Here is a 27,776-nt window from a genome sequence, read left to right as displayed (position 1 = left end):
TGACGGGGCTAGGAGGAGGATAGGCTAGGTTAGGGTTTCGATCCGCCGGACCCCGCCTTCTAGTCCAAGTCGGATGGTGACAGGGAAGAGATACACTTGAGATAATTACTGGCACTTGAGATACACTCGCCGCTGTCTTCCTGCTTTCTCCTGGCCTCACCTCATGCACATGGTCATTCCGTGGCAGCTCCAAATCAGCCGACGGTCCCTCGCTATATTCACACAGGACTTGCAAACCCGTACATGCGACTCAACGACAACCTGAGCGGCCCTCACATCTCTTGCTTGCACGCTGGGAGCTATCGAGGCCACAGCCATACAAGCGTCGCCAGCCTGGGATGGCGAGATATGACAACACAGCGAGCAGACTCACTCACTAATCACACCTGCCCGACGCCGTTCTTTCCGCGTCCCCCATCCATTCGTCCTTCGACAACTCCTCTTCTGCCCATTACGGGCCGTGGGGTATGTAAATAAACCAGCAAACGGTCAGCACGGATCGAGCAGCGGGGGTCAAGGAAGAGCTGCAGGCGCAGAGCGCGGAGCGCCGGTTGCTGCGTGCAAAAAGAGCCATCTCCGGACGGAACGCTCTCTCCCTCCTCCGCCTCTTCTGCCGCTCGTTCTCTGAATCACACCTTGCTTGTCCCCGCACACGCGCCTGCACCGCTCAATTCCCTTTTGCTCCCCTCGCTGTCTGTGCTTGCATGCATAGGCCCACGCGAAAGCCCAGGCGACGTGGCAGCGATGGCCGCTATTGAGTGAAATTCGACATCGTTCTGCTGGCCTTGGGAGCTTAGAAGGCCTCTGTGTGGTCTCTGAACTCTTGGAGGCACGGAGGCACGAGTGCGTGACTATAAAGTAGGGTGTGACCATCAAAGCTCGCTTCCTGAGGCCATACACTGTACAGGCCTTGGTATTTGCAGGCAAGCCCGGGGTTGATGTCCACCTCAACATGGTGTGACTTTGTTCGGACGACAGGGATGGATTTAGTGGCGCTCCAAGCATCTCATTGAGTTTACAGTGAGTTCAGCGACCCCATTTTTCATCCGAATCGACTCGCATTCACCGGCTTCGTGAGTAGATCTCGTCGTCTACCGCTATCACCCTTTTTCTTCTCTTCTCTTCTTTCGGCTCCGTTCATGGGTTAATTTCTAGTACGCTCGTTTTCTCTTTGTTCATATACTATGACACTGCCACCCAATGCTGCTGTCGCTCTCAGCCGCCGTACACAAATCGACTTTTATCTTTTGTTTGGCGAGGCCGACGAATGCTAGTGCGCACACTACTCCCTATTCTTCCAATTTGGACACGGACGCGCTGACGCCGTGATCTAGGAACCTATATGACAATTCTGACGGATGTGGCAAGTACTCCTCGCTGAACCGCAGGCTTCCGTTCATGCAGCTGCTTCCATGTGATGGCTGCACATGCGTATACAAGCTGTGCATTCTTGGATTCTACATCATACACGTCGTCAACTACCCAGTCTGCACACGAGAATACATCAGTCGTGCGGAAGCTCGCGCGGGAGCTCGTGCACCTGGAGTAGCAAGGTGTTCCAGCAGTGGCTGTGGAGGGAGGACCTGTTTAGCGGCCTAGTCACGTACCATTTAACGCACAAGGTCCGCACGAATAAGATTCAGTGCATGACCTGCAGATGCATCGACAGAGATCACCTTGTGGACGCAAGACGCAGTGAGGGATAGGAATAAGCTTAAGGATGTGGGGAATTGCGTGGAACAGCTCATATCTCGAAATGTGGTCAAAATATCATGATGAATTGGTGAGTTGACCTCGTTACCATATGGCAGTGATGCTCGCCTCTATAGTGATTTGAACCCTGCGAGGAACAAGTTGGAACGACAAGAGAACTTTCTGATGGGAAGTGGTGGGAAGATTGGACGGAGTAGTGCACAACGTTGAGAGGGACAAACCGTTGTTCTGAGTGTGCGTCCGCCATCGAGGTATGGGTGTTTTCAGCTGCTAGGTTCAACCATATGGATATAACTCGATGGTCGTCACGCGAAGATGCAGCCACGACACAACAAAGTGGTATAGTCAGCCGGCACAGTTACAGACAGCGACTACTGGCCGCTAGCTACAGGGCACTGGCTGCGCGCATCTCGGCGGATGTCGGACAGTCGAGCTCCACAGCTAGGATAGCATGGTGCGTATTTTCGTTTCTGTAGGGGATTCCGTGGAGTCAGCTCACCACAATACCCCTGCCTGTGAACTGTGAACTGAAGCACATGGCAGCATGTCCACCAAGTCATTGTTATGGCTAGTGTGTTCGTGCGTCTCAAAGCTCTTACCCCGCCGTCGAAAGGATATGAGGAACGCATACCGTGTTCATCTGCTGGAATGCACAAGACAGTAGATAGCAGCCCACTCCTTGCTCTCGTCGCCTCCCCGCTCCCATAACCAACTGCGCCGCACCTCCACCTGCCGAGATCCGATGACCAGTGCGTACGTCGAGTCAGCATCTGCGCTCCAACGATACGCTGCCGTGCGGCCCTCACAGGGGTTTGCGCTGAGCCCTGGCCGCTGACTACGCCGTCATTACTGCGTGGCCCGGCCGAGGTCTCTCCTTAGCTGCCGCACTACCACTACGCTCGATCGTGCACCGATCAGGGGACGATCGAGTGGCTTTCCGCACGCTGCTGCTTTTGGCGGGCGTCGGGGCGTCGAGGCGCCGGGGGGGCAGGCTCTCGAGGCGCGTGCCCGCTGTCAATATATCGCAGGGGGTCTGAGGCCGCGACTATCTGGGCCCTGGGGAGGAACGATTATCCGAGGCGAGGTTGGATATGGCGATCTGCGCTGTGGCTGACGTTGTGAGGGCGCCGTGCAGTAGTGTCGCTGCAGCCGAGTCGACGAGCCGACGAGCGACCGTTTCTGGGCGGATCTGCGGTGCGCGGTGCGACTTAGGCAACTGAGTACGTAGTCGTGCGATTGCAGGTGGATTGTGCATGTGCGTCTCCCTGGCGAAAGATGCTACGATGTGAGGAGCATGAAGCAGCCCGTGGTCGCTGCTCCTTGGAGGGGCTTGGTGACGCAGCCGTGGACTGTCCGACAACTGGCGACTCCCGGGTTCTGTGTGCCGCTCGGTCGCTGTGGGCCCTGCGACGCATGGCCGCGGTTCTCTTTCCCATAACCCCAGCCGTGGTCTTCGCCCGCTGGACCCTGTCTTCGAGCGGTCTCCCCAGTGGCGCCGACGACGTCATCGAGGGTGTTCACAGCGCTTCGCCTTTGCCTTTTCCAGTTCCATTCTGCGGACACGCCCGGGTGCTGTAGACGACGGAGTGCGTCGTGCACAGGGCGAGCGTACGTAAGGCTGACAACGCTCGTCGGAGCAACACGGTTCGATGGGTGGACGGCGGTCGTGTGCTGTGCCTTTGAGCTGGGAATACCCACTGAGCCACACAAAGGCTGAGTGCTTTGAGTCCTCGCAGCGAGTGGCTGCTCGATCGTCACTAGTATTCGCACAATCACAGCCCAGCTGGAAAACGAAGAAGGAAGTGGAAAAGCCGCCATGCCACAGGCACCGCGCATGTCTGTGCGTCCTACAAGTCCCAAGCACGCACGGCGTCCGGGCACCGGCCCCTGCCCCGCCAGACACGAATCTGCTTGAAAGTAGACCGTCTTGGGGAGATGTGCGCGAGGATCCACACACCCTGACCCGCGGCGGCGCACGGAGCCGTGCCTACCCTCTGAACGTTGAACGCTGATCAGCACCCGATCGGCCGCCGGGACAAACGTCCACAGGCCGCGTCGACAGCCGCTTGCACGCCGTCGTCACAGCGATGACGCAGACAGTCTGCACGCTCGTCCCTCCCTACTTGCCGTCCTCCCCGTGCTCGTGCTCGTGCTCGTGCTCGTGCGATGGCGATGGCGATGGCGACGACAACGACAACAACGAATGACGGCAAGGACGGACGGACATCAAATTCGCGCGGGACCCGCCTCAAATTCACCCCCTTTGACATATACAAATTCGCGTGGATCGTGCGCGTCTGGGTTGGGCATCTGCGTGTGGCATGTGCGTGGGTGGCTAGGGCTCCGGACCCGGGTTGGTGCAGGGCCGGGGATCGCTGTGGTATTTTGAGCTTTTGAGTTTAGCGGGGGGCGGGGGGCGCGCTTGGGGACGAGGCCTGAGGGTTTCAGGTGGAGTGACAAGGTCGGCTGAGCCAGAGCTCGGGACGGTCGGCGCACGCACGGGCGGTATGGTGTCTGCGAGTGAAGAAGGGACACGTACATCTGCCAGGAGCAAGGGGGACGCGGTGGAAGACTGGTGCACTTACCATGCAGCTGGGCGCCATCGCACCTTGTTGGACCTTGTGGACTCCAGTGGACGCTGTCCGCCGCAGAGAGTCGCGGGCTGCGCAGGCGGCGACTGATAGCGTACTCGGGGCCGCCATGTTTAATGGAATAGCTGTGCGCGCGCTTTCTGCCGTTGCTGCCCTCGTCCATTTGTAGTGCAATGTCTCCATGCTGATCTGTCTCCCCGGGCGATCTGAGATGGTCTACCAGTAAACGTTGCTGAGCGCGATACTGGACACTCACCATGCGTGGGTTGTCGTCGTAGTTAGGCCCTGCAGAACGTGATTTGCGTGCTAGACATGGAGCAGAGAGTCCCCAGTGTTTCGCGCAGCGACGATGGAGGCGAGCAGCGGGCGTTGTTCGAGGCCGGAGAGGGAGAGAGAAGGCGCATGTCCGCGCAGGGCTCGCGTCCGCCACTAACGCCGCACGCGCTTCGATCGGGGCGGGCCAATCTGGGCGGAGCTGCGTGCACCCAAAATAGCGTGGACCGATCTCGCGCCGATGTATGCGTCCGCATATGGCAAGTCTCGGGCAAATTGGGGGCGCGCGCGCTGCCGACTGCCTTTGCACAAAATTTGGGGGACTCTGGAGGCGTGTTGCGAGAACCGGTCCCCGCCCGCATGGCCGCACGCGATGCAAGACGGGGCGCCTGGACAAGACTCGGAGCTGCCGGGTTCAGTTGTGAGTCTGGCTGCGGCGTGTGTGCGGCGTGCGCTGCGTTGGCGGGGGTGGTTACCTCAGAACGACGCACGGAGGGCGAGATGCGAGGCGAGCAGGTGAGGTAGGCGTCGTGTGGCTGCGTTGCAAAAGTCGCCGCGGACGGTCACGCTTGTCAGAAATAGATGCCATCACTGGTGATGATAACCGACTGCATGCATGATATCATTCACTGCCGTGGGGCGAGAGAAACAAGTATAGCTCGCTGTCAGGTCAGAGTGCCTCAGCCGCCGGACGCATTCGGGCTGAGAGCGCAGTACGGCATGCCATCCTCGCTCAGCGGATGTGTGCATTCACTTGGGCGAACGCGGGTGGGGAACACACGCATGTCTTGCACCGTTTCGCCGCCTAAAAACCGACTCGAGGTGGCGGACGGCCGTCTCCATGAGAATTTCGTATCTATCTGTCAAGTGCAACAAGTGCGCGCTACGAATCGCGTCTTCACACAAGTTCTCAAGTCCGCAGGGGCATTGACGTTGGACGCGCACACGAGCGAGGGAGAGAGACGTGTGGTCCAATTGCGTCCGACACAGTCCGAATCATGATTCATGATGAGGTGTTGGCCTGACCAGTGCGGCTGAACAAACAGCGGCTGGGGCGTGAGCAGACGTAGGTTGTGACGCTGGTGCTGGCCTCATGATGTGCGAGTGACTTGGAGGAGCACTAGCGATCCACCCGCCGAAAGGGTTTTTGTCGGAGGAACTGAGCTGTGGCATGTCGTCGTACTTACTGCAAGCTGTGTGGGGTGCCCGACTGTCGCGGACAGTCTCCGTCGACTCCCGAGCAACCACTGAGCGAGTCGCAGACGGCTGCAGCACAATCCACGCAGACAGACAACCACACGGGCGCCTCGGGATTTGATCCCAATCCGGACCAATTCGACTCCAGGAATGGCACGATCTCGATTCGCGGCCAGCGCGGCAACCCTCTGTTGTGCTCTGTTTGGCAGACTGATGTTCTTCACGCTGGCCTGAGACAAATATAAGACGCGACGGCGCGGTTGACGGGCCCATCCTCCTTTCCATCCAACCTCTGTGTCCGCTAGTTGTTGCTGTCCGCCTCTTCCCCTTCGCGCCAGCGACCCGCTAGAACACCCTAGGGTTTTCCCTACGTTCCCCTCTCGCCTTTACCCTCCTCACCATGTCATCTCCCGTTGAGAAGGAGGCTGGCTCCACCGAGCCAGTCAAAGATACAGACAACCCCAGCTCCCCCACCGAGGAGCCGGTAAAGAGGAAGAGAGAATACAAGGATTTTGGCCATGAGGAGGAAAAAGCTACCCGTCCGTACCGCTCTCACCAGTCTCACCCGTACACCCAGCTGACCTTTACCTTCCTCAGACGCCAAGGTTGACATGTCGGAGATCCAGCTGCGCGCCGAGGATCTATATGACAAGGAAAAGGTCGATCTGGAAACCATCGTCGTTGAGGACGTCTTCAAGCTCCTCCAGTGCGATGAGAACGGTCTCTCGGCTGAGGAGGCTACCCGTCGTCTGGAGCTATTCGGTCCCAACAGGCTCGAGGCTGAGGAGCAGAATGCCTTCCTTCAGGTACGCATTGTCCGTATTTAGTTTGGTGGCCCACGCCACTGACGTATGTCCTTAGTTCCTTTCGTTCATGTGGAATCCACTCTCCTGGGTCATGGAAGGTGCCGCCCTGGTCGCTATCGTGCTGTCCAACGGTGAAGGCCAGCCTCCGGACTGGGAGGATTTCGTCGGTATCGTCACGCTTTTGCTCATCAACTCGTTCATCGGTTTCTACGAGGAGCGCAATGCTGGTAACGCTGTCAAGGCTTTGATGGACTCGCTCGCCCCCAAAGCCAAGGTTAAGCGCGCCGGTCAGTGGAAGGAAATCGAGTCTGCAGAGTTGGTGCCCGGTGATATGGTCTCTTTCAAGATTGGTGACATCGTCCCCGCCGATTGCCGTCTCACTGAGGCTATCAACGTCTCGATCGACCAAGCTGCGTTGACTGGTGAGTCTCTGCCTCAAAGTAAGAAGAATGGGGATCAGTGCTTCTCGTAAGTGAATTTTTATACATGCACCTGCGATTTGGGCTTAATGATTGGTGCACAGCGGTTCCACTTGCAAGCAGGGTGAGGCTGAGGGTGTCGTTATCTCCACCGGCGCCAACACGTTCTTCGGTCGCGCTGCGTCCCTTGTCGGTCAAGACGATGATACCACTGGTCACTTGCAGAAGATTCTTGCGCAAATCGGCTCCTTCTGTCTCATCTCCATCGGTATATTCGTCATTGCTGAAATCTTCTGCTTGTATGCCGGCTTCCGCTACAACTACCGTCGCGGTCTGAATGACATTTTGGTGCTCCTGATCGGAGGTATTCCAATTGCCATGCCCACTGTCCTCTCGGTCACGCTCGCCGTCGGTGCCCAGCAGCTCGCGAAGTACAAGGCCATCGTCACCCGTATTACTGCTATCGAGGAGTTGGCCGCTGTCACTATCCTATGCTCTGACAAGACGGGTACGCTTACGACCAACAAGCTTACTATCGATCGCGAGACTGTCCGCACGTATGGCCCCTTCACCGCCGAGGATGTTATCCTCCTTGCTGCGTACGCGTCCCGTACGGAGAACCAGGATGCCATCGATGCTTGCGTTGTTGGTGCTCTTGGTGACACTTCCCGTGCTCGCGCCGGTATCAAGCTTCTCGACTTCAAGCCGTTCAACCCTGTTGATAAGCGCACGGAGATCACTTATCGCGAGGAGTCCAGTGGCCGTCTCAAGCGCGTCACCAAGGGTATGACCGGTATCATCATCGAACTGTGCACTCGCAACAAGACTGACGAGATCGAGAATCGTCTTGAGGCTGACGTTGAGGAGTTTGCTGTCCGTGGTCTCCGTGCCCTTGCTGTCGCTTACGAGGAACTTGACCATGACGACCACGAGGGCGAGGGTAATGGCTTTGAACTCATCGGTCTGCTCCCCATCTTCGACCCTCCTCGTACTGACACCAAGCAGACCATTGACGATGCTATCCTTCTCGGTGTTCGCGTCAAGATGGTTACTGGTGATCAGCTCGCCATTGCAAAGGAGACCGGTCGTCGTCTTGGCCTCGGTGATCACATGTACCCCGCCAAGGTGCTGAAGGATGGACCTGAGCCCGGAGGCAAGCACGGATCGCTTGACGAGATGATTCTTGACGCCGACGGTTTCGCTGGTGTCTTCCCCGAGCACAAGTACGAGATCGTCAAGCGTCTTCAGGGTCTTGGTCATCTGGTCGCTATGACTGGTGACGGTGCCAACGATGCTCCCGCTCTGTCCCGCGCTAACGTTGGTATTGCCGTTGAGGGTGCCACTGATGCCGCCCGTGGTGCAGCTGATATTGTCTTGACTGAGCCTGGACTCTCGACGATCGTGCACGCTATCCGAGGGTCTCGTATCATCTTCCAGCGTATGAGGAACTACTCGATCTACGCCTGCGCTGTCACCATCCGTATCGTTGTTTGCTTTGCTATTCTCGCTTTTGCCTTCAAGTTCGACTTCCCGCCATTCATGGTCCTGATCATTGCCCTACTCAATGACGGTACTATCATGACACTTTCCGTCGATCGTGTCTTGCCATCGAACACTCCGGATAGTTGGGATCTTGCGGAGATCTTCTCGTACGCTGTTGCCTATGGCTTGTACCTGACGCTGTCAACGTGAGTGATTCTGCCGCTGTTGTTGGCTGTTGTTGCTGAATAACTGTATAGGATTGCTCTGGTCGCTATTTGCATCAAGACCGACTTCTTCTACCGCAAGTTTGGCGTGACGTTCCACGGTGGCGCTACCATGGCTACTGATCACAACGATCCTCAACTTCACTCCATTGTCTACCTCCAGGTTGCCATCATCTCGCAGGCATTGATCTTCGTCACGCGTTCGCACGGATTCTTCTTCATGGAGCGTCCGTCATTCGCTTTAATGGGAGCGTTCTGCATTGCTCAGCTTGTATCGACCATCATCGCCGTATACGCAGACTGGGGCTTCACTCAGATTGAGGGTATCTCTGGTGGCTGGGTTGGTATTGTCTGGGTTTGGGTAAGTCTTTTACGTGTTTGATTGTGTCCTTTTACTGATTTTGGGCTGCAGGATATCATTTGGTTTGTCCCCCTCGACTGGATCAAGTTTGCGATGAAGGCGACAATTATCAAGAGTCTCCGTGAACGCCACAATGCGGCGAAGGCTCAAGCTGCGAAGTCCGAGAGCACTGGTGTTCCTGTCACTCGTACCCAATCTCGCGCTGCATCTGTCCATGAGTCGCTATACTCCAACCGTGTCTCGTTCATTCGTCGCGCTGCTCGCAAGGTTGGCTTTGGCTCCAAGATTTCGATGAAGCCCGAGGAGCTTCAACGATTCAGCAGCATGCAGGCTCAGCACGCGGGCGCCACGCTCGCGCGCAACCCGTCTCGCACTGCTGCTGCATAGACTGGCGGGATCAGATAGCCGTGCGCCGGTGATATTTAAGAGGAGCCATTACTTTTACGGTGACCACTCTCTATACCCTCACATTCGTTGGCACCCACGAGTACAGTTCCCTATCGCCTGGCGTTTCGGACGTCGATCACGTTCCCTTCTGTATCCATTATGACTTGTGTTCCGCTTATTCACGTACGCCCCCTACGACGTGCGGTACCATCCGTCATCGCATTGCCCCATACCATCATGTAATTTACGAGCGCAAAAGTAATTGAATCCATAGACGAATCCACATGCATAGTCGGTGTGGGAAAGTAAAGAGAAGAGGTGGCTCAGGCTTGTGGCTACGTGTGAGTTACTCTGCCAGTCACTGCTTTGTCCTTCAGCGGTTCATTGGAGTTTGCCTGGCTGTACCCTTTGGTCAATGGTGATGTCTAGAACACAATATATCAGCCAGTTATTGCGACTGCTTGTCAGTCGGGTTGCGCTGCGTGTCGATGGGTCTAGGTCGCAATGTCGCAGTTCTTCCGAGCAGTCGCGCCCAGTTGACCCGTTTCCAGGGCTACCTATACGTGCATTCAATGGGTCCGACTCGAGTACCGTGAAGTACATGCACGTGGCCGTAAGGGCCACCTTCAGGACCTGGATAGCCTGTTTTCTCTGCCCTTCCGGTTGCCGACTCCCTCCTTGGTGTTGTTGTACTCTTCAGAGTCCGAATGATGGAGAACGACCCGGAAATATTTGTGTCAGTATCAGTCTTTTGCGGCAGCGGCGTCTAGTGTTGACGCTATCCAGCAGCGCCGAACAGGGTTATTCAAATTACTACTTGTTTGCTTGCTCCTGTGAGTCCTCGCGATGTGGTGGATTTACCCATTAACCGTCACCGCACTTTGATTGCACTAAGTCCTCATTCTTTACGACTACGTCTTGACGCTTAGCCAAGAGGTACATCTTGTATGGAGGCGAAGGATCTTCGGCGCAAGCGTCCTGTTCCTTCTCAATCGCTATGTATCTCTGGTTCTTCCCACCATTACCCTCTTCAGCGCCGCCCTAGGTTTGACTCACAGTTGTGCGACGTTGAGGTTCGAGTTACCACTCCATCTTCGAGCAAATGTTGAGCCCTCTCCAACGACAGATGGTACAATCAAGTCCACGCCGGTGTGCGGTCCTCTATGTACCTCATATGGGCAGGTCAGACCAGACTTTCCCGTACTGTGAAGGGGCACTGACGAAGTGTCCGATAGCGTTCCACGCTTTACGCGCATATGGGATAAGTGGCGGCGACCACGTCGCATGCTCAATGATCCTGTTTTTCGGCGCCGTGCCATCTGCTACCATCATGGTGAGCTGTCGCACCTTGGTCTATTGTCGAGACCGCGATTGCGCTGACTGCGCTAGTATGACTCTGTGACGGGTGTATGCGATGCGATTCCTGCGATCGAGGAGCTTAGCACGCTGCCTCTGTCTATCCGATTAAAGTACGCATTGGGATCCGCTACTCCGTCAACGCGTGTGTTGACGAGATCATCTTGGATTTAAATGCGACTGCAGACGTAATTTTTAGTTGCCGTCTCGCGTCGGGGACTGCTGACGATGTCAATATTTTTTACCAGTGGTCACGACTACCCGGGTATGCACCATAATATCAGTGGCTCTAATTTTGGGGGTTACTCTTCGTGCTGCACTCGGCTGTTGGGGTAGACCGGCCGCGCGGTCTTCTTTGTTTAAGCTTCTCGTAAGAGACGGTACATGATTTCTGTTTATTCTCAGTAATCTGAGCTGATTGTACCACGGCTCATTTGTAGATATAATCCATTTTCTGTAGGTCCGCTGCATAGCGCGAATAGCTCTTATCATGATTGCCGTCGAGTTTAGCGTCCTTTTGACACTGAATGTGTGCCAGGTCGTCTTCTGGTGGTCCGGGGTGCGTCATCTGTTCGGTTTGTCTAGCGAACGAATGCGATTGAGTTGACATGAAGATTGAATACAGTATAATTTGCGCATGAGCGCCGTAACTGACACGTATGCTGTGCATTTGCTATCATGCTCACGACCCTCTGCTGAGAGCTAGAGTTTGACTGTTCAGTGCGATGGTTATACTGACCTCCCGCTTCTACCTCAATCTTCGTGAAGAGGCGCACGGAGATGGTCACACGGCGCTTGCCACATCCCTCGATATGACCACACTCGTGATCGGGAATATGGCGGCCACGTTGGATCATGGCATGCCTTGGACGGGATCGAGCGGCGTTGACAACATTGCAGACGAAGCAGACGATGATAACGCGGCAAGCGGGCAAGATGCATCCGGGCCAAGCAGTTGTGAGATGCGTTCCGCGGACTGAAGGAAGGTACTTCCCCTCAGGATGCATTGGCGCTGCTTTTCTCGTATTACGGCGTCGAACAAGTAATCAGTCGTGTTGTAGGGACATCACATGAGCCCGGTTACTGCCTCCCACGATTATATCCGTCTGTTCCGGCTTCGAAATTCTTACTTCGGTCGCAGGCTCGTCCACCCGTTAAAATTGTTGTTCGCCGTCATCATGAAGACAAGACCCTCAAAGTCTCCCGAGATGTTCCAGTGGCTATCTAAGACCACTGATGAGTATCCGAGTATCTTGACTCACTCGAATACTCATCAAGGGTTCAAAGATGACCAACTTGGATATTCATCAGCGTCAGTAGCGTTCCCTCGTCTTGGCTACTAGCCACAGCCTCGCGAATTTTCTACGGCATTATTGTGTAGGTTTCGCGCGGAGTACTCGCCTATAAGCAAGTGTATAGGAAGCTCGGTAAAGGGGATTCCATACCCTGTACCCCTCGCTCTTGTTTTGATGGGTCACGAGCTTCTATCAATTGAGAGGCCAGAGCACTTGTCTCGTGTAGATATGCATTGTGGTGTGTTCATCTCTTTGCTACAGATCTGAGAGGTGCAGCATTGAGAGAATTGGGTACTTGATCATCTTATCTTGCTGTGAGTATGAATCGTGAATCTGTCTTGGTTGGTGCCTAGCCACAAATGTTAATGGCCATGTATCATTGCCCGCGACGGTCTCTTCTACAATTGATCTCTCATATCTATTCAAGAAGTGCAGCTAGTCTAAAGATGGAAGGTCACAAGAACAAGTATCTTGTTGATTTTACATCGTTACCTATCAGCCGCGGAGCCCTAAGAGCAAGTATCTTGTTGATTTTACATGTGTTTCTGTTCACCAGAGATATGCGAATATGTAGCAGTTCTCGGTATGGTCTGTAGGTAAATTGAATGTCTTGACCTCATATCAAAGACATGCACAGGTCGTCAACCTCTGATGTCCGTTATATTATATATTGCAGAAGCGGGTGAGCCGCGTACTATCTTGCATCAGATTTCGTTTGATTGGCTATTTTAATTAGACATCCATGCATTGCGAGCGTTCGCAGTCAGCGATGGAGATCGCGTGTTGCTCCTGGTCACCTTGATTGATACTCGAAGCATTACCAGCCGGTAACAACATCGTGAGCATAAACAATTCGTCTTTCAGCAATGCTTGTCGATGACATATGGTCTTCACAGTATCATGCGGAAAAATCCTGTGCCGCCTTCTCTTCAGGTAAAGTACACATGTCACGGTATCGGTTTTTTTTTTTCGCAATGATTGATATACCCTCTATATTATAGATGTCGCTAAGTTTGGCAGTGTCATCCTCATAGTCAATATTGCCGAAGTCATCATGTGGTCAACTAGTGTCAATGATGCAGCTACGAACCCACTTGCATGAGTAAAGGTTGAACGCATCTCTCGCAGACTTTTGAGGGTATTAGCTATATCACGAACTCGTACGGGCGATCGAACTCGCACGGACGTTTATATCCGAATCGAGTTATCGAGCCGATTCCCACCACCTGTAGCTTAGATTCTATCTTGGTATCTCGGTTTGATCTCAATTCCTCCGTGTGGAGATTCACGGGAATGGCTTCTCGATGGGCACCTCTCACGCTGAAAGGTACAGTAAAAATACTCTTTCCTTCACGTGTAGTTACCTCGGAAGAGAGACCGGTTGGAAGAGTGTGTGGAACAAAATGCATAGTATGATCGAGATGAGTGCCACTACCTAGCAACGGACGGTCGCAGACTGACCCTCAGAACATCCTGATCAAATGGTTAACGCACGGCCGACAAGTTGCCTAGGGCATGAAATTTGCAAGACAAACTGTGATCCCTAGGGCCTCATGTCTCGGGGGGGGAAATCTGTCGTCGTCAACGACTAAAGACGTTCACACCAGATTAATGAGCGCCCCCGGCAAATCCAACTTATTCGTAAATCGTAAACTAATTGTACTCGACATCGACATCTTACCGACAACATAGATAATACTACGCGCACCCCGCCTAGTCGACCATGTCAAGTAGGGAACGGGCGAAGAAAGCGCGCTGGTGCCTCTCCATCTCCTCGTGCTCCTGGTGGTGAAAGCGCTCGCCCTCGTGATGGCGACGACTTTCCTCCTCATTGTGGTGGTGGTACTTGCCCTCGTAGTCACGGTGGCCTTCCTCTTCATTGTAGTGGTGGCGGTACTTGCCCTCGTGGTAACGGCGGCCTTCCTCCTCATGGTGGTGGCGGTGTCTGCCCTCGCCGCGGCGGTGGTCTTCTTCCTCATCCTCGCGGAACTCCCCATCCTCGCGGCTTGAGCGCCTGTGCATGGGATGCGTCACCGAAAACATTCGAGCTTGGTCCTTCATGGTCCAGGGCCTTGGATGACGGAAGCGACGGTCCAGATGGTGGTGACGATGGTTCTCATCGTGGAATTCTCCGGGGTGGTGGATATGCTCATAGTGGTCCGAAAAGCGACCCTCCTCTTCCAGACCTTGCCCACGCTCATCTTCAGCGCGAGTAGCCAACTCCCGCGCAACCATAGCGACACGGTATGGAGAGGGAGCGGCGCTATGAGGAGCAATGAATAAGCAATCTTAACAAAGAAAGTTGCGAAGACACACTTGCCTGACGAAGACGGGTGCAGCAACGGCAGCAGCAATAGCAAATACAGTAATGGCACGCATATCGATGTCGTGAGGTGGTATTCAAAACGAAGTCGTGAAGAGTGGGGTTAACGAAAGAAAGTTGTCGTTACGAATAAGCTGCAAAAGAACGAAACAAGACAAGCTAGAGGCCGGCATTGAATAAACCTGCGGATAGCATGGAGATCGAAGATGCTCACTATCCAGTACCTGAACTTGGGAAGCTTGGCTCGCACAGATCAACTGAGGGGCTGAAGAAAGCCATGAAAAATAAAGGAGCTCGGTTTTTATACGGACAAGAGGCTGTCCGGCGCGGCTGCGTCGAATGTTTCAGCTTGTAGCTTGAACCCGCATGCATAATTGAACTCCTCACAATTGGTGATGCGGTGCCGCGGTGGTGATAACCACGTAAAGTAGATGAAACATACTACCCGAGCGATGCTGTAGCATTGCAAACCTCCGCCAAGTGGTGCATCTTCGTTCGGCATTTTCACTCGGGTGGACAGGAGTGGATTTTTGACTCGCGTTGGATTAAATTCCACACCAGGATTTATGGACATATGACGGACGTCGTCGCAAGCTGTTCAGCTCGATTCCATGCGCGAGCGCGAGGCAGCGTCGGCTGTGATTACATCCAATCGATGATCGACGACGGCCTGAGGTTCCTTGGAAGTTGGGGATCCCCCTGTGAAGCTCGAAGCGATTCCTGCCATCTACGTATTGGTCCAGCGGAATTGCGCGCGGGTCCCCAAGGCCTGTGTGCTTCAAACGCACGTAAGGCTGAACATACCAAAGCTCGTCGCACTTTGAGTCAGAGGCAAAACACCTTAAACACCTGGATTGCTTGGCCCTACTTGATCGCCCTGCGCCAAGACGGCCCTGTGCGCATGACGATGCCGTCGCGTCTCGTGCTGTGAGAAAAGTTCAGGCCTCAGTTTTGTCACGCGGTCGTCACCGAATTGATCGCCGACACCTCTAGTCAAAATTCCATTTTGATATTTCGGACCTATGTACATGTCTTTGCCTAATTTTTGTGAAAAAATCATGGTAATGAGCTTGGATTAGAGTCCTCCGTCGTACCTGATGCAAAAGTTACCGTACGAGTCTTGGGGGATATAGGATCAACGATGGAATTCAAGACTCTGAACCTTTCGAAGTCCTTAAAGGTTGCATCACAATGAACATGGGTAACGCCAACGTATGTATTTATGTTTTTGAATGCAGGCTTGACCACTTAACCATATGGCCAGATAATGGTCCTCACCGACAGTCTTCGCCAACAATGTTTTGCGTCGAGTGACTAACGATAACTGACAAGTCTCGTCGTGAGCTTCCGGTTCGGCCTTGACTAGGCAAAAAGTAAAAGATTCCAGACCCTTGAAGGCTATCGCTAAGTTCGTCGCGCCAACATCAATGCTATGACTGACCAAGATGCATGCAAGTTCTATGAGATGAGTCGTAGTCATAGTCGGCCTGCCAAGGCCGCTTCATTTTGGCTGTTCCAAACGGCTTGGCATCAGAAATTCGTCCAAAAGATGTTCACAATATAATCGGCATCAGAAGTGAAGACTGGTTGAAGACCGCGTAACCTTACAAAAAGCGACGGAGACTGGTAGTGAGTCCAAGTTAAAATTTGTGCATTGCATTGTACGGGATTGAACGTGATATAGGTTGGCTAAAACACACCCCTAACGTGTAGTCGTCCAGGAAATACCGACTTCAGGCCGTCAGTGCTCTCTAAGCTTGCGCTGCATGATGAAATGCGAGGCCAGATATAGTCTCAATCAGAACCAACCCCAGATAGACCCAGCATGTCGCTATACCCTAGATCCTGACTACACGGTGTACCCCTGGAGACGTACCAGACGTTTCAGCCGTCATCGCATACTAGGGAACGCGCATAACACTCACCCCATTCACCATGATCACTTGACCGTTCACCCAACTAGCCTGCCCGCTTGCAAGGAACGCAACGATGGGACTGATCTCATCTGGTCGCCCAATGCGCTTCGCTGGGTGTCCATTCGCGAGGAAATTGATGAGTTGCTCCGATTTGCCGTTCCGGAATAGGTCAGTGTCGATCGGACCAGGCGCGATGGCGTTAACAGTGATCCCGCGCGATCCAAGGTCCTTCGCAAGGACACGAGTCATCTGGTCAATCGCGCCCTTGGTGGCAGCGTACAAGAGATAGTTGGCAGGGATGACAGAGTTGTGCGTGAGCGACGTGCTCAGCATGATGATTCGGCCGCCTAACGAAACGGTCAGCTGATTCAATCGAGTGACAAGCCAACACGAGGGTGCGTACCATCCTTCATCAAAGGCACAGCAGCCTGGATCATGAACAACGGAGCCTTGACATTGGTGTTGAAGTGCTTGTCGTAGTCCTCTTCAGTGACATCTGCTAGAAGTGCGTTGTCCATGATCGCTGCGTTCAGGACAAGGATGTCGAGTTTGCCGAACACTCGCACGGCCTCGTCAATAAGCCGTTGTGCACCGCCCTTGGACCCTACATCGGCCTGCACACTCATAGCCTTGCCAATGCTGGCCTTGTTGATGGATTTCACAACGGAAGCGGCGGCACTGGGGTTGGAGACATAATTGACCACGATGTCAGCGCCATCGGCTGCGAGCTGCTGAGCGATGGCGGCGCCAATCGAGCGCGACGAGCCCGTAACGATGGCAACTTTTCCAGAGAGAGGTGGTGACATGATTCTAGCTGAAGTTGGTTAGATGCGAGTTTGAATGAAGGTTCGATGCTGATAAGGAGGCGAGATGGGGGTATTTAACTGAGAGCCACGCAAATCGGCCTAGCGGGGCGAGGTGGGGGCAAAGTAAGCAAGGCCATTCGAATATTCACGCATGGCGACGTCGACCGCCGACCGACGGGGCAGTGGCTGGCGGCAGATGTGAGTGCACACTGTACCCGGACTTGCATGTGGGGCACGATAAGCGCCCAGAAGCGGCCAATCAGACTCCTGCGTGTGCTCGGGGGTGAAGTGTCCAGTCTGTAAACTATCCTGCGCATTGTAACTTATTGAGATAGCTTGATATTCTGTGATTGACTTACAACTCTAACATTTACCAAGATTCATTGTGTTTTGAAATAGTAGAAGGAAACTTCCTCTCGCTCTACGTCTTGTCCCCGGCGCGGAGGAGTGAGATCTGATGCAGACGAGCGCATTTACGACCTATAGGTCAGTGGAATGAAACATCTATGAGAAAACGAAACGAACCATGCAGTCTCTGCTCATCGAACAGAGGACTTCGTATATAACCTAGAATCTGGTTTCCTGTCTCCCTAGGAATAGCTTCTAGTTTTCGATTCAGTCCAGCGGCAGTTACCTGCCACCACCAACATTTTCCATTGTCATGTGGGTAATTGATCCTGATAGCCAAGTAGCGGACGGTAGGGATACGCGCTGCCAATCGCTCCAGACACGGCCGAAGGAGAGAGACTTCCCATGTCTGGTATAATGCGTCAACGACACGCACTTGAATGCATGTTAGACCCGCAAGATTGAGTCGTTGGCTGAGGTCATCCTGGAAAATAATCATGAGTGATACATTTGAGGGCCAGAAAGTGCGTAAGTCTAATTCACCACCCAGGAACATATGCAATGATGAGACTCTTCGTAGTATGACACCTTAATGACTAGACATCGCAACCTCGGAGCCGAGGCGACCAGAGTTTCCCAGAATCTTGAGCCAAGATCTGGATATAGACCAACTGAAAGTGTGAGGACGAGCGGAGAGGTCTTTCTGACAAGGTACAGGACATCACTCAGGACAGAAATGGATAGGGGCCAGTCGAGGTAGATATGGTGTACGCGACACGCGACATAACAATGAACGAGACTGTCAAATACTCCGGACATTCGCAAGTAGTCCAAAGAAGCCCAACACTCTGGAGACTGGGTGTGTGGAAACCATGTGCAGTTTACCAGTTGCAATCGGCGAAGTCGAGGAAATGCGCGCGAAAAGAGGGTCAGGGAAATGACGCTATCCAGAACTGTGAGATCATCGAGAGAAGACCATTGAGGTATTGCGGCAGATAATGTCAAATCATCGAAGGGTGAGCCGCTCATCTCTGACTCAGTGTCACAAGCACCGTAGCTCAAAGTAAGACTGCGGACACTAGCCAGCGGTGGACATTTCCAAAATGTTACTCTCCTCAGAGTCATTATCGTAAGCTTGCGTGGGACACTTCGCATTTCGCTGAGGATTTGAATGGCGGCTGGACCAACTAGATGCAGTTCTACCTTCTCCAGTCGCCCCAACGAAGCAAAGGTATGTCCCAAGGATGGATCCAATTGGATTAGATCATCAGCCATGAAGATGGAGACGAATCTGAGGCCGATTGCCTGTCGAAGAAGGTCTAAAAGTGCGGACATACACGGCGGATTGTTTTTGCATGCGGCGAACATGTCGTCTTCTATCGTCAATGCTCGCAGGAAGTAAGTTCGTCGAGGAACGTCGGCCAACATATATGTGCAAACTTTATGTGCGGTGCTAGCGTGTAGGACGAGTTCTTCCACGGAGCGACGCCTAGCGAAGGGGAGGAGTCGACGTGAGACGGTCGATAGATAAACTGCATCATTTGGCAAGATGTGTGAAAAGACGATGAAGAGGACGTCGTCGTGCAGAGAGTGTAAGTTTATCATGGCAAGTGCTGGGTAAGTCGTGGTAACACAATTGGCGCCGGCTGCCCTTCTTCCACTGAGTCGCCTCCGACCTCGCTCTGAGTTTCTATTCAGCGTCACAGAGGATACAACATTCAAACGTCTTGATGCCTCAAAACATAAAACTACTGTCTTTTCTGTGGCAAAAATATCAACGAAGATAGAAGAGTATTCGCATTTACTGGCATTGTGCTCAGCAGGCCGCCAATTTGAGAGCGTGCCAAGTCCTCACACACGCTCGGTTGGTCCTCTGCCAATTCTCATACATTTTCCAGACTCCCGAGGAACTGCAGTAGCATCTAGTAAATACAACGTTTGCGAATTTTCTCTTGTTTGTTTAGCCAATAGGTGTCCCACTGGCATCGGTACGTTGTGGAAGTTCCGTTTGACTCGTTGGTTACTTGAAGTCGCGAGCATCGCCTTGAAGACGGCTTTGTTTTTCTCAACTTGCTGTTCTGTTCTCCCTCTTACCAATTGCAGGCCGATGATAATGATCGAATGCCGAGCTGCGAGGATGTACGAAGAGTAACTCGTCTTACCAACGGCTTTAGTGAAAAATCAATGAGATGTTTTGAAGATCGTTCAAATTCATATGCCAAGGCTTTCGAAGTCATGATCACTTGACTCAATACTGTCATGGCGCCTATTGAGCGGACCATGTAAGTGTTATTTTGGCATTAGCATGAGGCGACCACAGGAACAGCCTCGAAGCCTTACTAGGGTCCTCCTAGGTTTTCCGACGTCGATGTGGAATTTAGAACGCTTCAAATTGCCTTCATGCCCTTGGATGGGTGTTGCAAAACAAATGTAGCTATTTCATCATGATCATAAACCTCTCGAGACTCATGAATTTAGAACGCTCTTGGGATAGATCAGCCCATGGAGAAAAAATGGGTGCTTCTGAGGATGCATCCCCACGATCAGCGGTCAACTAGGTCAGGCGACGTTTCACCTGCAATACCGTATACCAATTCGGCTACCCGTTTCCGAATACCAGGTGTTGTACCACAACGGACGATAAAAGCGAGAATCTCCCTAGGTATAAGACTTGAGTTTGTTTCTTACTGGCGCTCGCTTCTGGTCTTGCTCCCCGATTACCATCGAGAAAGGCGGTGTGTTGAAAGACCAAGAGATTACAGTGACGTTATAACGAGCGATGAATGCAATTGCAACGGCCCTCCCAGTATTGGCAATCGCTCTTGCAGCTCATGCATGGAGTTCTCCAGGCCTCTCAGTCCCCCCTGGAGCCGTGGTATGTGGCTCGAGTATTTGTGAATTGTTTCTGGAGATGCCGACGCTTTGAATAGTACATTGATCCCCTAGAGTATAATGTCGTTGGTGCCAATTACACTCAATGGCGCAACTCGTCTATTGAAGGGTTCAATCCCACAAACACTACCTCGCCTTTCATCCAAATATTCGACCCCTCTTTCCTCAATGTACTGGGTCCCAGCGCAACAATTCGCTCTATCGCTTCCAATCCTGGCTTCGCCTTCGCACATGAAGCACCAGTATATGTCCCGGATCTTAACGTCCTCTTCTTTTCAAGTAATGACGGCGGTCCTCTTGGGTATAACGGCTGGTACAACAACAGCGTCGTTAGTATGATCAATATGACGGAAGTCGACATTGCCCTCGCCTCCACTACGGGAAATGTCAACATCCAAGTGCAAACGGTAAGCAACGACCCACATGTAAAAGGGCGTATCAACTCACATTTTCGTCAGCTCAACCTTTCGGACACAGTACAGATGGTCAATGGAGGTACTGGACCTTATAAGGGCAACTTGCTTCTGGTCACTTCAGGACGCGCTCTTCTACCTCCCTCGATCGTACTCGTTAACCCCAATCCCCCCTATAACGCCACTGTCCTTCTTGACAATTTCTACGGCAGGCAGTTCAACTCCCTGAATGACGTCAAGGTGCTCCCTGGCACCGACATTATATTCTTCACAGATCCCACGTAAGTCAACTACTCAAGCGTGGAAGAAATATCGAGCTTGACCTTTAATTTAGTTATGGCTGGTTGAACGGCTTCCGTCCTGAACCTATGCTCCCTTCGCAGGTCTATCGCTTTGATCCGTCGACAGGCGAAGTCCGGGTTATCGCAGATCAGTTTGTCCACCCGAATGGTATCGCCTTTACGCCAGATGGCAGAACTGCATTCGTGTAAGTAATATTTATTCTCAAACAACGTAAACGATCTTACAAGACCTCCATAGCACTGACACAGGTATTTCGGGAGGATTTCTTGGAACAAATCAGACACTTCCTGCCACGATGTAAGCTTCACACCTGATTCTCTGCTCTTCATCATTGACGACCTTCCATCACCCCTTCTGATAGCTACCAATACGATGTTGACCCAGCAACTCAGTCGTTCATGAACCGCCGTGTGTTCGCGTACGCGGACTCCGGTGTCCCGGACGGTATCCAGCTCGACACGCTGGGCAATGTCTATTCAGGTTGTGGGGAAGGGACACACGTCTGGAACTCCAGAGGAACCCTCATCGGAAAATTTTATCTTAATAGCACAACCGCTGAGATGATGTTCACGAAGTCCGGTCTTGTCATCCTTGATGAAGAGACGTTATATCTGGTAAATATTCAGGCGCAGGGGATCAGTTTGACCACACTTTAGAGCTTGAAGGAGTGCCCGGACTGAACCACAGTTTAAATGAGTTGGTGATCATCTGTCATTTCGGGACGTTCTAGTTATAAACAACGTGCATTATTGGATGAATATGGACTTGACTAAATCTATGAAAGCATATGCACTCATTTCAGTACTGGTAGTGTCGTCTACGTGACCGCTGTATGCTCATAGGGGTCCGCATTTACCCATATATGGAGCGCCATGGCCGTGTGGCGCGACCGCTGCATCTGGACAGTGGAGGCTACATACTTGTGGCCTACATACTTACTAGGATTGCAGTGCCCCTTAGCCACTGATAGTCATCACCACGTGAGCTCCGACGGCGCTCGGAGCAAAATACCATGCGGTGTGCTGATAATGCCAGTGAGAACAAGGCCATATACATAAGTAGACAGCGGGAGCCCGCAGTCTTGCTGACATTCACATTGTGATCCACATCTCCTCCAGACGACCACCGGAATCACGCTTCAATCATGTATACCTCTTCCAGTGGTTATCATACATCTGGACGACCGTCTAGACAGCGCTCACGCACGCGGAGCGATCCCGGCCACTCACATATATCTTCTCCATATACACTACAATGGCCTGCGCCAGCACGGCGCAATACCGAGCCTGTGCCTCTGGGTATCAGCGGTCTGAGCGGCATATTACAACGAATCCCTTCGCAAAGCTCTTCTGTCGAGCAAACTGATACTCTAGTTGTTCTTCATCCCGAGTCATCTCCCGCGCAAGATCAGACGTCGAGCTCTCCAGCCGGGGCTGTTCCATTAGTTGCGTCAAAGCCGCTACCTGCACGCCCATCGTCCCCACAGAGCTCGGGACACCAGCGAAGCTCTTCGAAGCAAGGTAGTATCAGAATATCACAAGATTCGCTAATCAAAGATATCCCACAGCCGTCCAACCCAGTGCTCAACACGACGGCCTTCCTGGTTCCCCGGCAGCAGAACGTCACGCTCACGCCACCTCAGGGGACAGCTATGGCACACCAAGAATTATATCAGAATATGCATCAGCAATCCTACTGGAATGCGAGTGCAACACAGGTTACGCACCACACTTCCTACAGCGGCTCTGAGGCTTCCCCGCAGGGTGGTCATCACTCCAATAATTCGCACCATAGCACCCGTCACCGCTCGCGCTCGCGCCGTCCAAGTGCTGCATCGCACCGGTATGCGTCGAGCATCACCCAGCCCGCATATAATCAGAGTAGCTCTACCACCTTGAATGTGTCGCGAACCTCCTTCAATACCAGTGCCACACTCCCAAAGAACCATAATGTGGCATCGCAACCTCCAGGGGAAACTGCCGGTTTTGATCGTGCTGGGAGCAACCCTACCAACATCTTGTCAGGATCGCAGGAAAGATCGAGGCCGCACACCCGTCCTAGCATCTCATCAGGATCGCAGGAAAGATCAAGATCCCATACCCGTCCTAACATCACTCCTTCTACAACCGCCGCTACAACCGCCACCGCACACTCAATTAGTAAATCGAAAGAAATTCATGTTAGTGCGCCAGCTCCTACACCCGCCGCAAAGGACATCCACCATACAACCCAGCGACCGGCTTTGCCCGCTAATCTTAGCAGCCAGACACAGACACGCTATGTGAACATGCTCCTCGCACTTGACGATATCCCGCCGCTCTTTAACTTGCTTGCATCATTTTTCACCTGGATCTTGCTCGCTGGCTTTGTGCTTTTCCCTGGAACATTCGCATCTTGGAGAAACCAGCCTGCCGGAGACACTGAGAAGCAGATTTTAAGTATAGTCGACGACATTCCCTTGTGAGTCCATTCGTTTGGATAAACGACAAACACACTAACGGACGGTGCATCGGCGGAAGATACGTTATTGCCTGGGTGTGCACGGCGATTGGCGCGATCGGAATGATCTGGCTGTGGTGGAGATGGCAGAACAATTACATCTGGATCACCAACCGCATCTTTGTGTCAGTGTCGTCTTTCGAAATATCTAACTCGCCTGATCTTTTTTCGCACATCAGCCCGGGGTTTCTCAACTCTATTACTGGCATCATTTCAACGCTCACCAGCGTCTACGGCGCCCAGGCCGGCGTGTTTGGGGCGACAGCAAAGTCGACAATTATCGTAACAGGGGTGATAGCGGTCATCTGTGGGTTGCTCGTAATAATATATCAGTTCTGGCTGTTAAGGACTGTGAAAAAGGAGCACGATCATCAAATTGGGAAGGAGAGGGCAGGAATGCATGGAGAAGGTATAGTAGGAGAAAAAAAGACGAGTAAGAACGAAGTCTAGACTGGCCAACAGAGAACTTCGGTGGTATCATGGACTCGAAATATGTAACTTTGGGACCGATCGGTCAATATCGTTTACTTTACTTGATGTGCATAAGAAGCTTATAGGCCCGACGTGGTTGGCTTTGCTCGTCAATGAGCCTCAAGTTTCGGTTAAGGCAAGGAAAATTCAGACTATTTGACCCTTAGGCATCTTACCCAGTGTGCGAGTTGAGCATAAGTCACGACTATACCTCCTCTAAAAGCGTCCTTCCTTGAACATTCAAGTGGCATACCATAATGCGCAGAGTCAAGTCATTTACCTGCATGCTCACGAAACGGCGAAATTATCAGTAGATGCTCAGCCATCTGTCGTCGAAACCAACCTCCGACAAGCTAAAGCGCGCTCAAACCAGTATCAGCAGCTAAGATGTGACGACGAAAACCTTGCACCTAAGTAAACGTGTAAGCTTTGGATACCATGCATACTCGCAGAAGACAATCATCTGCGTCCAGAGCTCTACATGTTCGTCGAACCACAAATCACGGTGCTAAGGAATAACTGACCCTCGAGCAAGGAGAACGCTTCGACGAAACTCACCCATATTACATGGTCAAATCCGGGATTAGGGCTGCCTTGCCGTCGTTGACGTTGACGTTGCCCTGGCCCTAAAGAAGAGGAAGCTGTGGATTTGATTTAGTCAGCTCGTAAATGTGCGAGAAAGGGGTCCAGCGACAGTGACTAACCTATACAAATGTACACATACGATCGCGGAAGTCCTTGCTGAGACTGGTCCTGAATGGCTCAAAGGCACGTCTGGAATTGGTATTACTATCAGGTTGAGAATTGAGCGCCATTCCAGCCAGCGGATTCTGCGCTGGAAGCGAGTGAGCTGACAAGAAGTTTAAAGCGGCAGATCGACTCAAGAGCAGTGTCATTGCTGAGGGGGCTTTAATGCCGTTACAAGGCTATCTAGGAAGGATCCCTACTCAGCGATGTCGCGACATTCGTGACACAGTTGAAGGGACACTTAGAATGAGTCGACTTGATTTCAGCCTCCTCCCTGCAGCAGTGATCCAGTGGAAGCTAGCTGAACGCGGACGTGTCTAGCCGAGGGGCGTATATACTTAAATTGATGCAGTCACGGTTTTCGGCGCGCCTACGCGATCGTCTCCGGTATCAACCGTTCACCAGCCGTAGAGTACTAGAGACATATGTATAGTAAACACCCAAGACAAGTTGTATACGGCACCGAGTGCGCTGAGTACAGACAACACCACGTATAAGCTCCGTCACTAGCCAGGGCAATGTTCTGGCGTCGAGGGCATACAAATACAATATAGTTGCTTTTCACTCCGAATTCTGCGTGATGCAATGTTGTATATATATCGCAGGAGGCTGCCCGATACGAGGCTGCTATCTCAAAGTGTAGCCTACTTCTAAAGCACATATGAATCTCTTGTCTACAATAATCAGAGCACACGAGCTATACACCTTTCCTGCCCACACCGCCTCTTCCGGCGAAACCCCATTCGATTTGGTGTGCAACATGGATGGATACATTGAGATCTTCCGCAAAGGCCCACACTGTCGCGGGGTTCTTCTGGAACTGTCTTCCGACAAAAATGACGTCTGCTGACTCCTCGTCCAGAACTTTCTGAGCAAGGAGACCAGTATTGATGGAACCAACAGCACCAACAAGCAATTTGTGGCCGTGGGCCTTCCTGATAGCATCAGAAAATGGAACTTGCATGAGAGGAGCCGAGCCGAACTTCTGGGCTGGATGAATTCCGCCACTCGAAACGTCGATGAGGTCGATGCCATGGTCAGCGAGGATACCTGCCAACTTGACAGTGTCCTCAACTCGCCATGATTCTGTCGGAAGGACCTGGTCGAGCCAATCCGTGGCGGATACGCTGCAATGCGGAGTTAGATGAATCGTAGTTATCGAGCGATGCACATGAGTCGCCTACCGGACAAAGAGGGGCATCGTCGAAGGAATGACAGCCCTCACAGCGTCAACCACCTCAAGCAAAAGCCGGATACGATTCTCGAAGCTTCCTCCATACTCATCAGTGCGTTTGTTTGCACACGGAGCGAGAAATTCGCTTAGAAGATATCCATGTGCGGAATGAATCTCGATCACATCAAAGCCTGCTTTGAGCGACCGCCTCGCAGCTTCAACAAATGCATGAACAACACGTTTGATGCCGGCCTTGGTAAGCTCCTTCGGCTGCGGGAATTTTTCGTTGTACGGAACAGCACTGGGACCCCATACGTCGTCTGGCCAGCCTCCGTCGACCTCGGGAGCACTCAAGCCCATGTCCAGCCACGGTGCAACAGTGGATGCCTTGCGTCCTGCGTGCGCGAGCTGAATGGCGATCTTCTGATTCTGGGAGTGGGCGAAATCGACGATCTCTTTCCACGGTGCGATGTGTTCGTCAGACCATATCCCGGTATCCTGTGGAGTGATGCGACCTTCAGGCAAGACGGCAGTGGCTTCGACGATGGTCAAGCCTGGTCCCCGAGTGAAGATACCGCCCACTACAAAGTCGAGAATCAAAATTTAGAATGTGTGATTATCAGCCAAAATCCACTTACAATGTGCGAATTGCCAAGGCGTAGGTTTTCCGTTGTCAGCGGAATATTGACAGAGGGGGGATAGCTACACATGCAATAGGCTGAGTAGCGTACTGGTATAAATTGAATTGCACTTACAAAAATACGATTCTGGAAATCTACGCCGCGAATCTTGAGTGGCTGGAAGAGCTTTGGTATTGGTGCTCCGCCTGGCTGAGGGTTGAGGGCGGTTCCAGAAGGCGGGTCTTGTGCGGGAGTGTAAAAAGGTACGTTAGGTGCGGGGGCGTTGATGATGTAGTTCGCGTCGGCCATATTAATTCAGTGGAAGGGGAGAATGGGTGTGAGATGGAAATGATTGCGCATGGCGAGCAGCTTTTATGTCTGCTCAAAAGTAGAACAGGAAGATGTGTGGTCGGGTCGATAAAGCGATTACTCATCCTGTTCATCCTGGGATTTGTTGCTTTGCGAGACTATGAGAACATTCAGGATAGAGCCAGGATAGGATAACGCCATAACGCCTTGCTGAGTGAGATGCAGGTATTACATACAGCACACGCCGCTGGCGCTGGCTCGACCTCGATCGAGTCCGTCCGGATCAGACACTAGCCTATTATCCGGTACCGCGTAATCTCGTACCATATCAGTACATGTAGGCCCACCATAAGCAACAGCCTGTCAGAAAAAGTAGCCGTGAGCTCCCCAATCTGCCACCCCGTCCACCGCTGTCCCTCACAGGAACTCTCCCGAGCGCACTCTGCAAAACCTGCTGACAATGACGATCCATTGCGGCAGAGCCGCTTACTCCATATAACAGCGATGAGCCGCTGCGCTCACCAAGGCGGCCCGTTGAAAGTGGCCCGCTATGTAACCCCATGAATGAGTAGGGCGAGCCCCTTCTCCCACGGCGTGATACGTACCTTATACCGGCAGAGCCCCAGACTCTGGACTCATTTTTACTGCCCATGACTTGAAGTCAAAGTCCCCATTGAAAATGTCCGCACGCATGGGTGGTGGGTACAGCAAGATTGCATTGGCACCCCCCTAGTCGCCATGCAAAAACACGCCTCCCCTGCTACGCACGGGCACGTCCACTAACAATGAATGGTGCGCCTGTCGTTGAAGGCCGATCTGTGCGAATCAAAGCTTGGTGCAGACCACGGCCA

At 52.6% G+C, this 27,776-nt stretch overlaps 7 protein-coding genes across 7 annotated transcripts; 3 read left to right on the top strand and 4 right to left on the bottom strand.

Moving 5' to 3' along the window:
* Positions 1 to 2,991: 2,991 nt before the first annotated feature.
* FIBRA_04216 (uncharacterized protein) lies at positions 2,992 to 3,549 on the bottom strand (the record flags this gene model as incomplete). Its single annotated transcript, XM_012326032.1, has 1 exon — positions 2,992 to 3,549. The coding sequence occupies one exon, from the start codon at positions 3,547 to 3,549 to the stop codon at positions 2,992 to 2,994; it is 558 nt and encodes a 185-aa protein (XP_012181422.1).
* Positions 3,550 to 6,174: 2,625 nt separating this feature from the next.
* FIBRA_04215 (uncharacterized protein) lies at positions 6,175 to 9,453 on the top strand (the record flags this gene model as incomplete). The annotated part of the gene is made up of 6 exons (XM_012326031.1): positions 6,175 to 6,313; positions 6,372 to 6,580; positions 6,636 to 7,048; positions 7,104 to 8,687; positions 8,739 to 9,066; positions 9,118 to 9,453. 6 exons carry the CDS (start codon positions 6,175 to 6,177, stop codon positions 9,451 to 9,453), a joined length of 3,009 nt encoding a protein of 1,002 aa, XP_012181421.1.
* Positions 9,454 to 13,817: 4,364 nt separating this feature from the next.
* On the bottom strand, positions 13,818 to 14,483 carry FIBRA_04214 (uncharacterized protein; the record flags this gene model as incomplete). Its single annotated transcript, XM_012326030.1, has 2 exons — positions 13,818 to 14,367; positions 14,419 to 14,483. 2 exons carry the CDS (start codon positions 14,481 to 14,483, stop codon positions 13,818 to 13,820), a joined length of 615 nt encoding a protein of 204 aa, XP_012181420.1.
* Positions 14,484 to 16,276: 1,793 nt separating this feature from the next.
* FIBRA_04213 (uncharacterized protein) lies at positions 16,277 to 17,149 on the bottom strand (the record flags this gene model as incomplete). The annotated part of the gene is made up of 3 exons (XM_012326029.1): positions 16,277 to 16,291; positions 16,353 to 16,690; positions 16,747 to 17,149. The coding sequence occupies 3 exons, from the start codon at positions 17,147 to 17,149 to the stop codon at positions 16,277 to 16,279; spliced, it is 756 nt and encodes a 251-aa protein (XP_012181419.1).
* A 3,127-nt stretch (positions 17,150 to 20,276) lies between these two features.
* On the top strand, positions 20,277 to 21,761 carry FIBRA_04212 (uncharacterized protein; the record flags this gene model as incomplete). Its single annotated transcript, XM_012326028.1, has 6 exons — positions 20,277 to 20,372; positions 20,428 to 20,796; positions 20,848 to 21,083; positions 21,137 to 21,289; positions 21,343 to 21,402; positions 21,467 to 21,761. 6 exons carry the CDS (start codon positions 20,277 to 20,279, stop codon positions 21,759 to 21,761), a joined length of 1,209 nt encoding a protein of 402 aa, XP_012181418.1.
* A 488-nt stretch (positions 21,762 to 22,249) lies between these two features.
* On the top strand, positions 22,250 to 24,054 carry FIBRA_04211 (uncharacterized protein; the record flags this gene model as incomplete). The annotated part of the gene is made up of 3 exons (XM_012326027.1): positions 22,250 to 23,565; positions 23,625 to 23,729; positions 23,784 to 24,054. 3 exons carry the CDS (start codon positions 22,250 to 22,252, stop codon positions 24,052 to 24,054), a joined length of 1,692 nt encoding a protein of 563 aa, XP_012181417.1.
* A 1,465-nt stretch (positions 24,055 to 25,519) lies between these two features.
* FIBRA_04210 (uncharacterized protein) lies at positions 25,520 to 26,925 on the bottom strand (the record flags this gene model as incomplete). Its single annotated transcript, XM_012326026.1, has 4 exons — positions 25,520 to 25,949; positions 26,007 to 26,577; positions 26,635 to 26,698; positions 26,752 to 26,925. 4 exons carry the CDS (start codon positions 26,923 to 26,925, stop codon positions 25,520 to 25,522), a joined length of 1,239 nt encoding a protein of 412 aa, XP_012181416.1.
* Positions 26,926 to 27,776: the final 851 nt, after the last annotated feature.

The sequence above is a fragment of the Fibroporia radiculosa genome (genome assembly GCF_000313525.1).
Source record: "Fibroporia radiculosa TFFH 294 genomic supercontigs, scaffold2727, whole genome shotgun sequence".
NCBI lineage: Eukaryota > Fungi > Basidiomycota > Agaricomycetes > Polyporales > Fibroporiaceae > Fibroporia > Fibroporia radiculosa.
The sequence above is the reverse complement of the archived record's forward strand: the minus strand, read 5'-3'. Positions and strand labels throughout refer to the sequence as shown.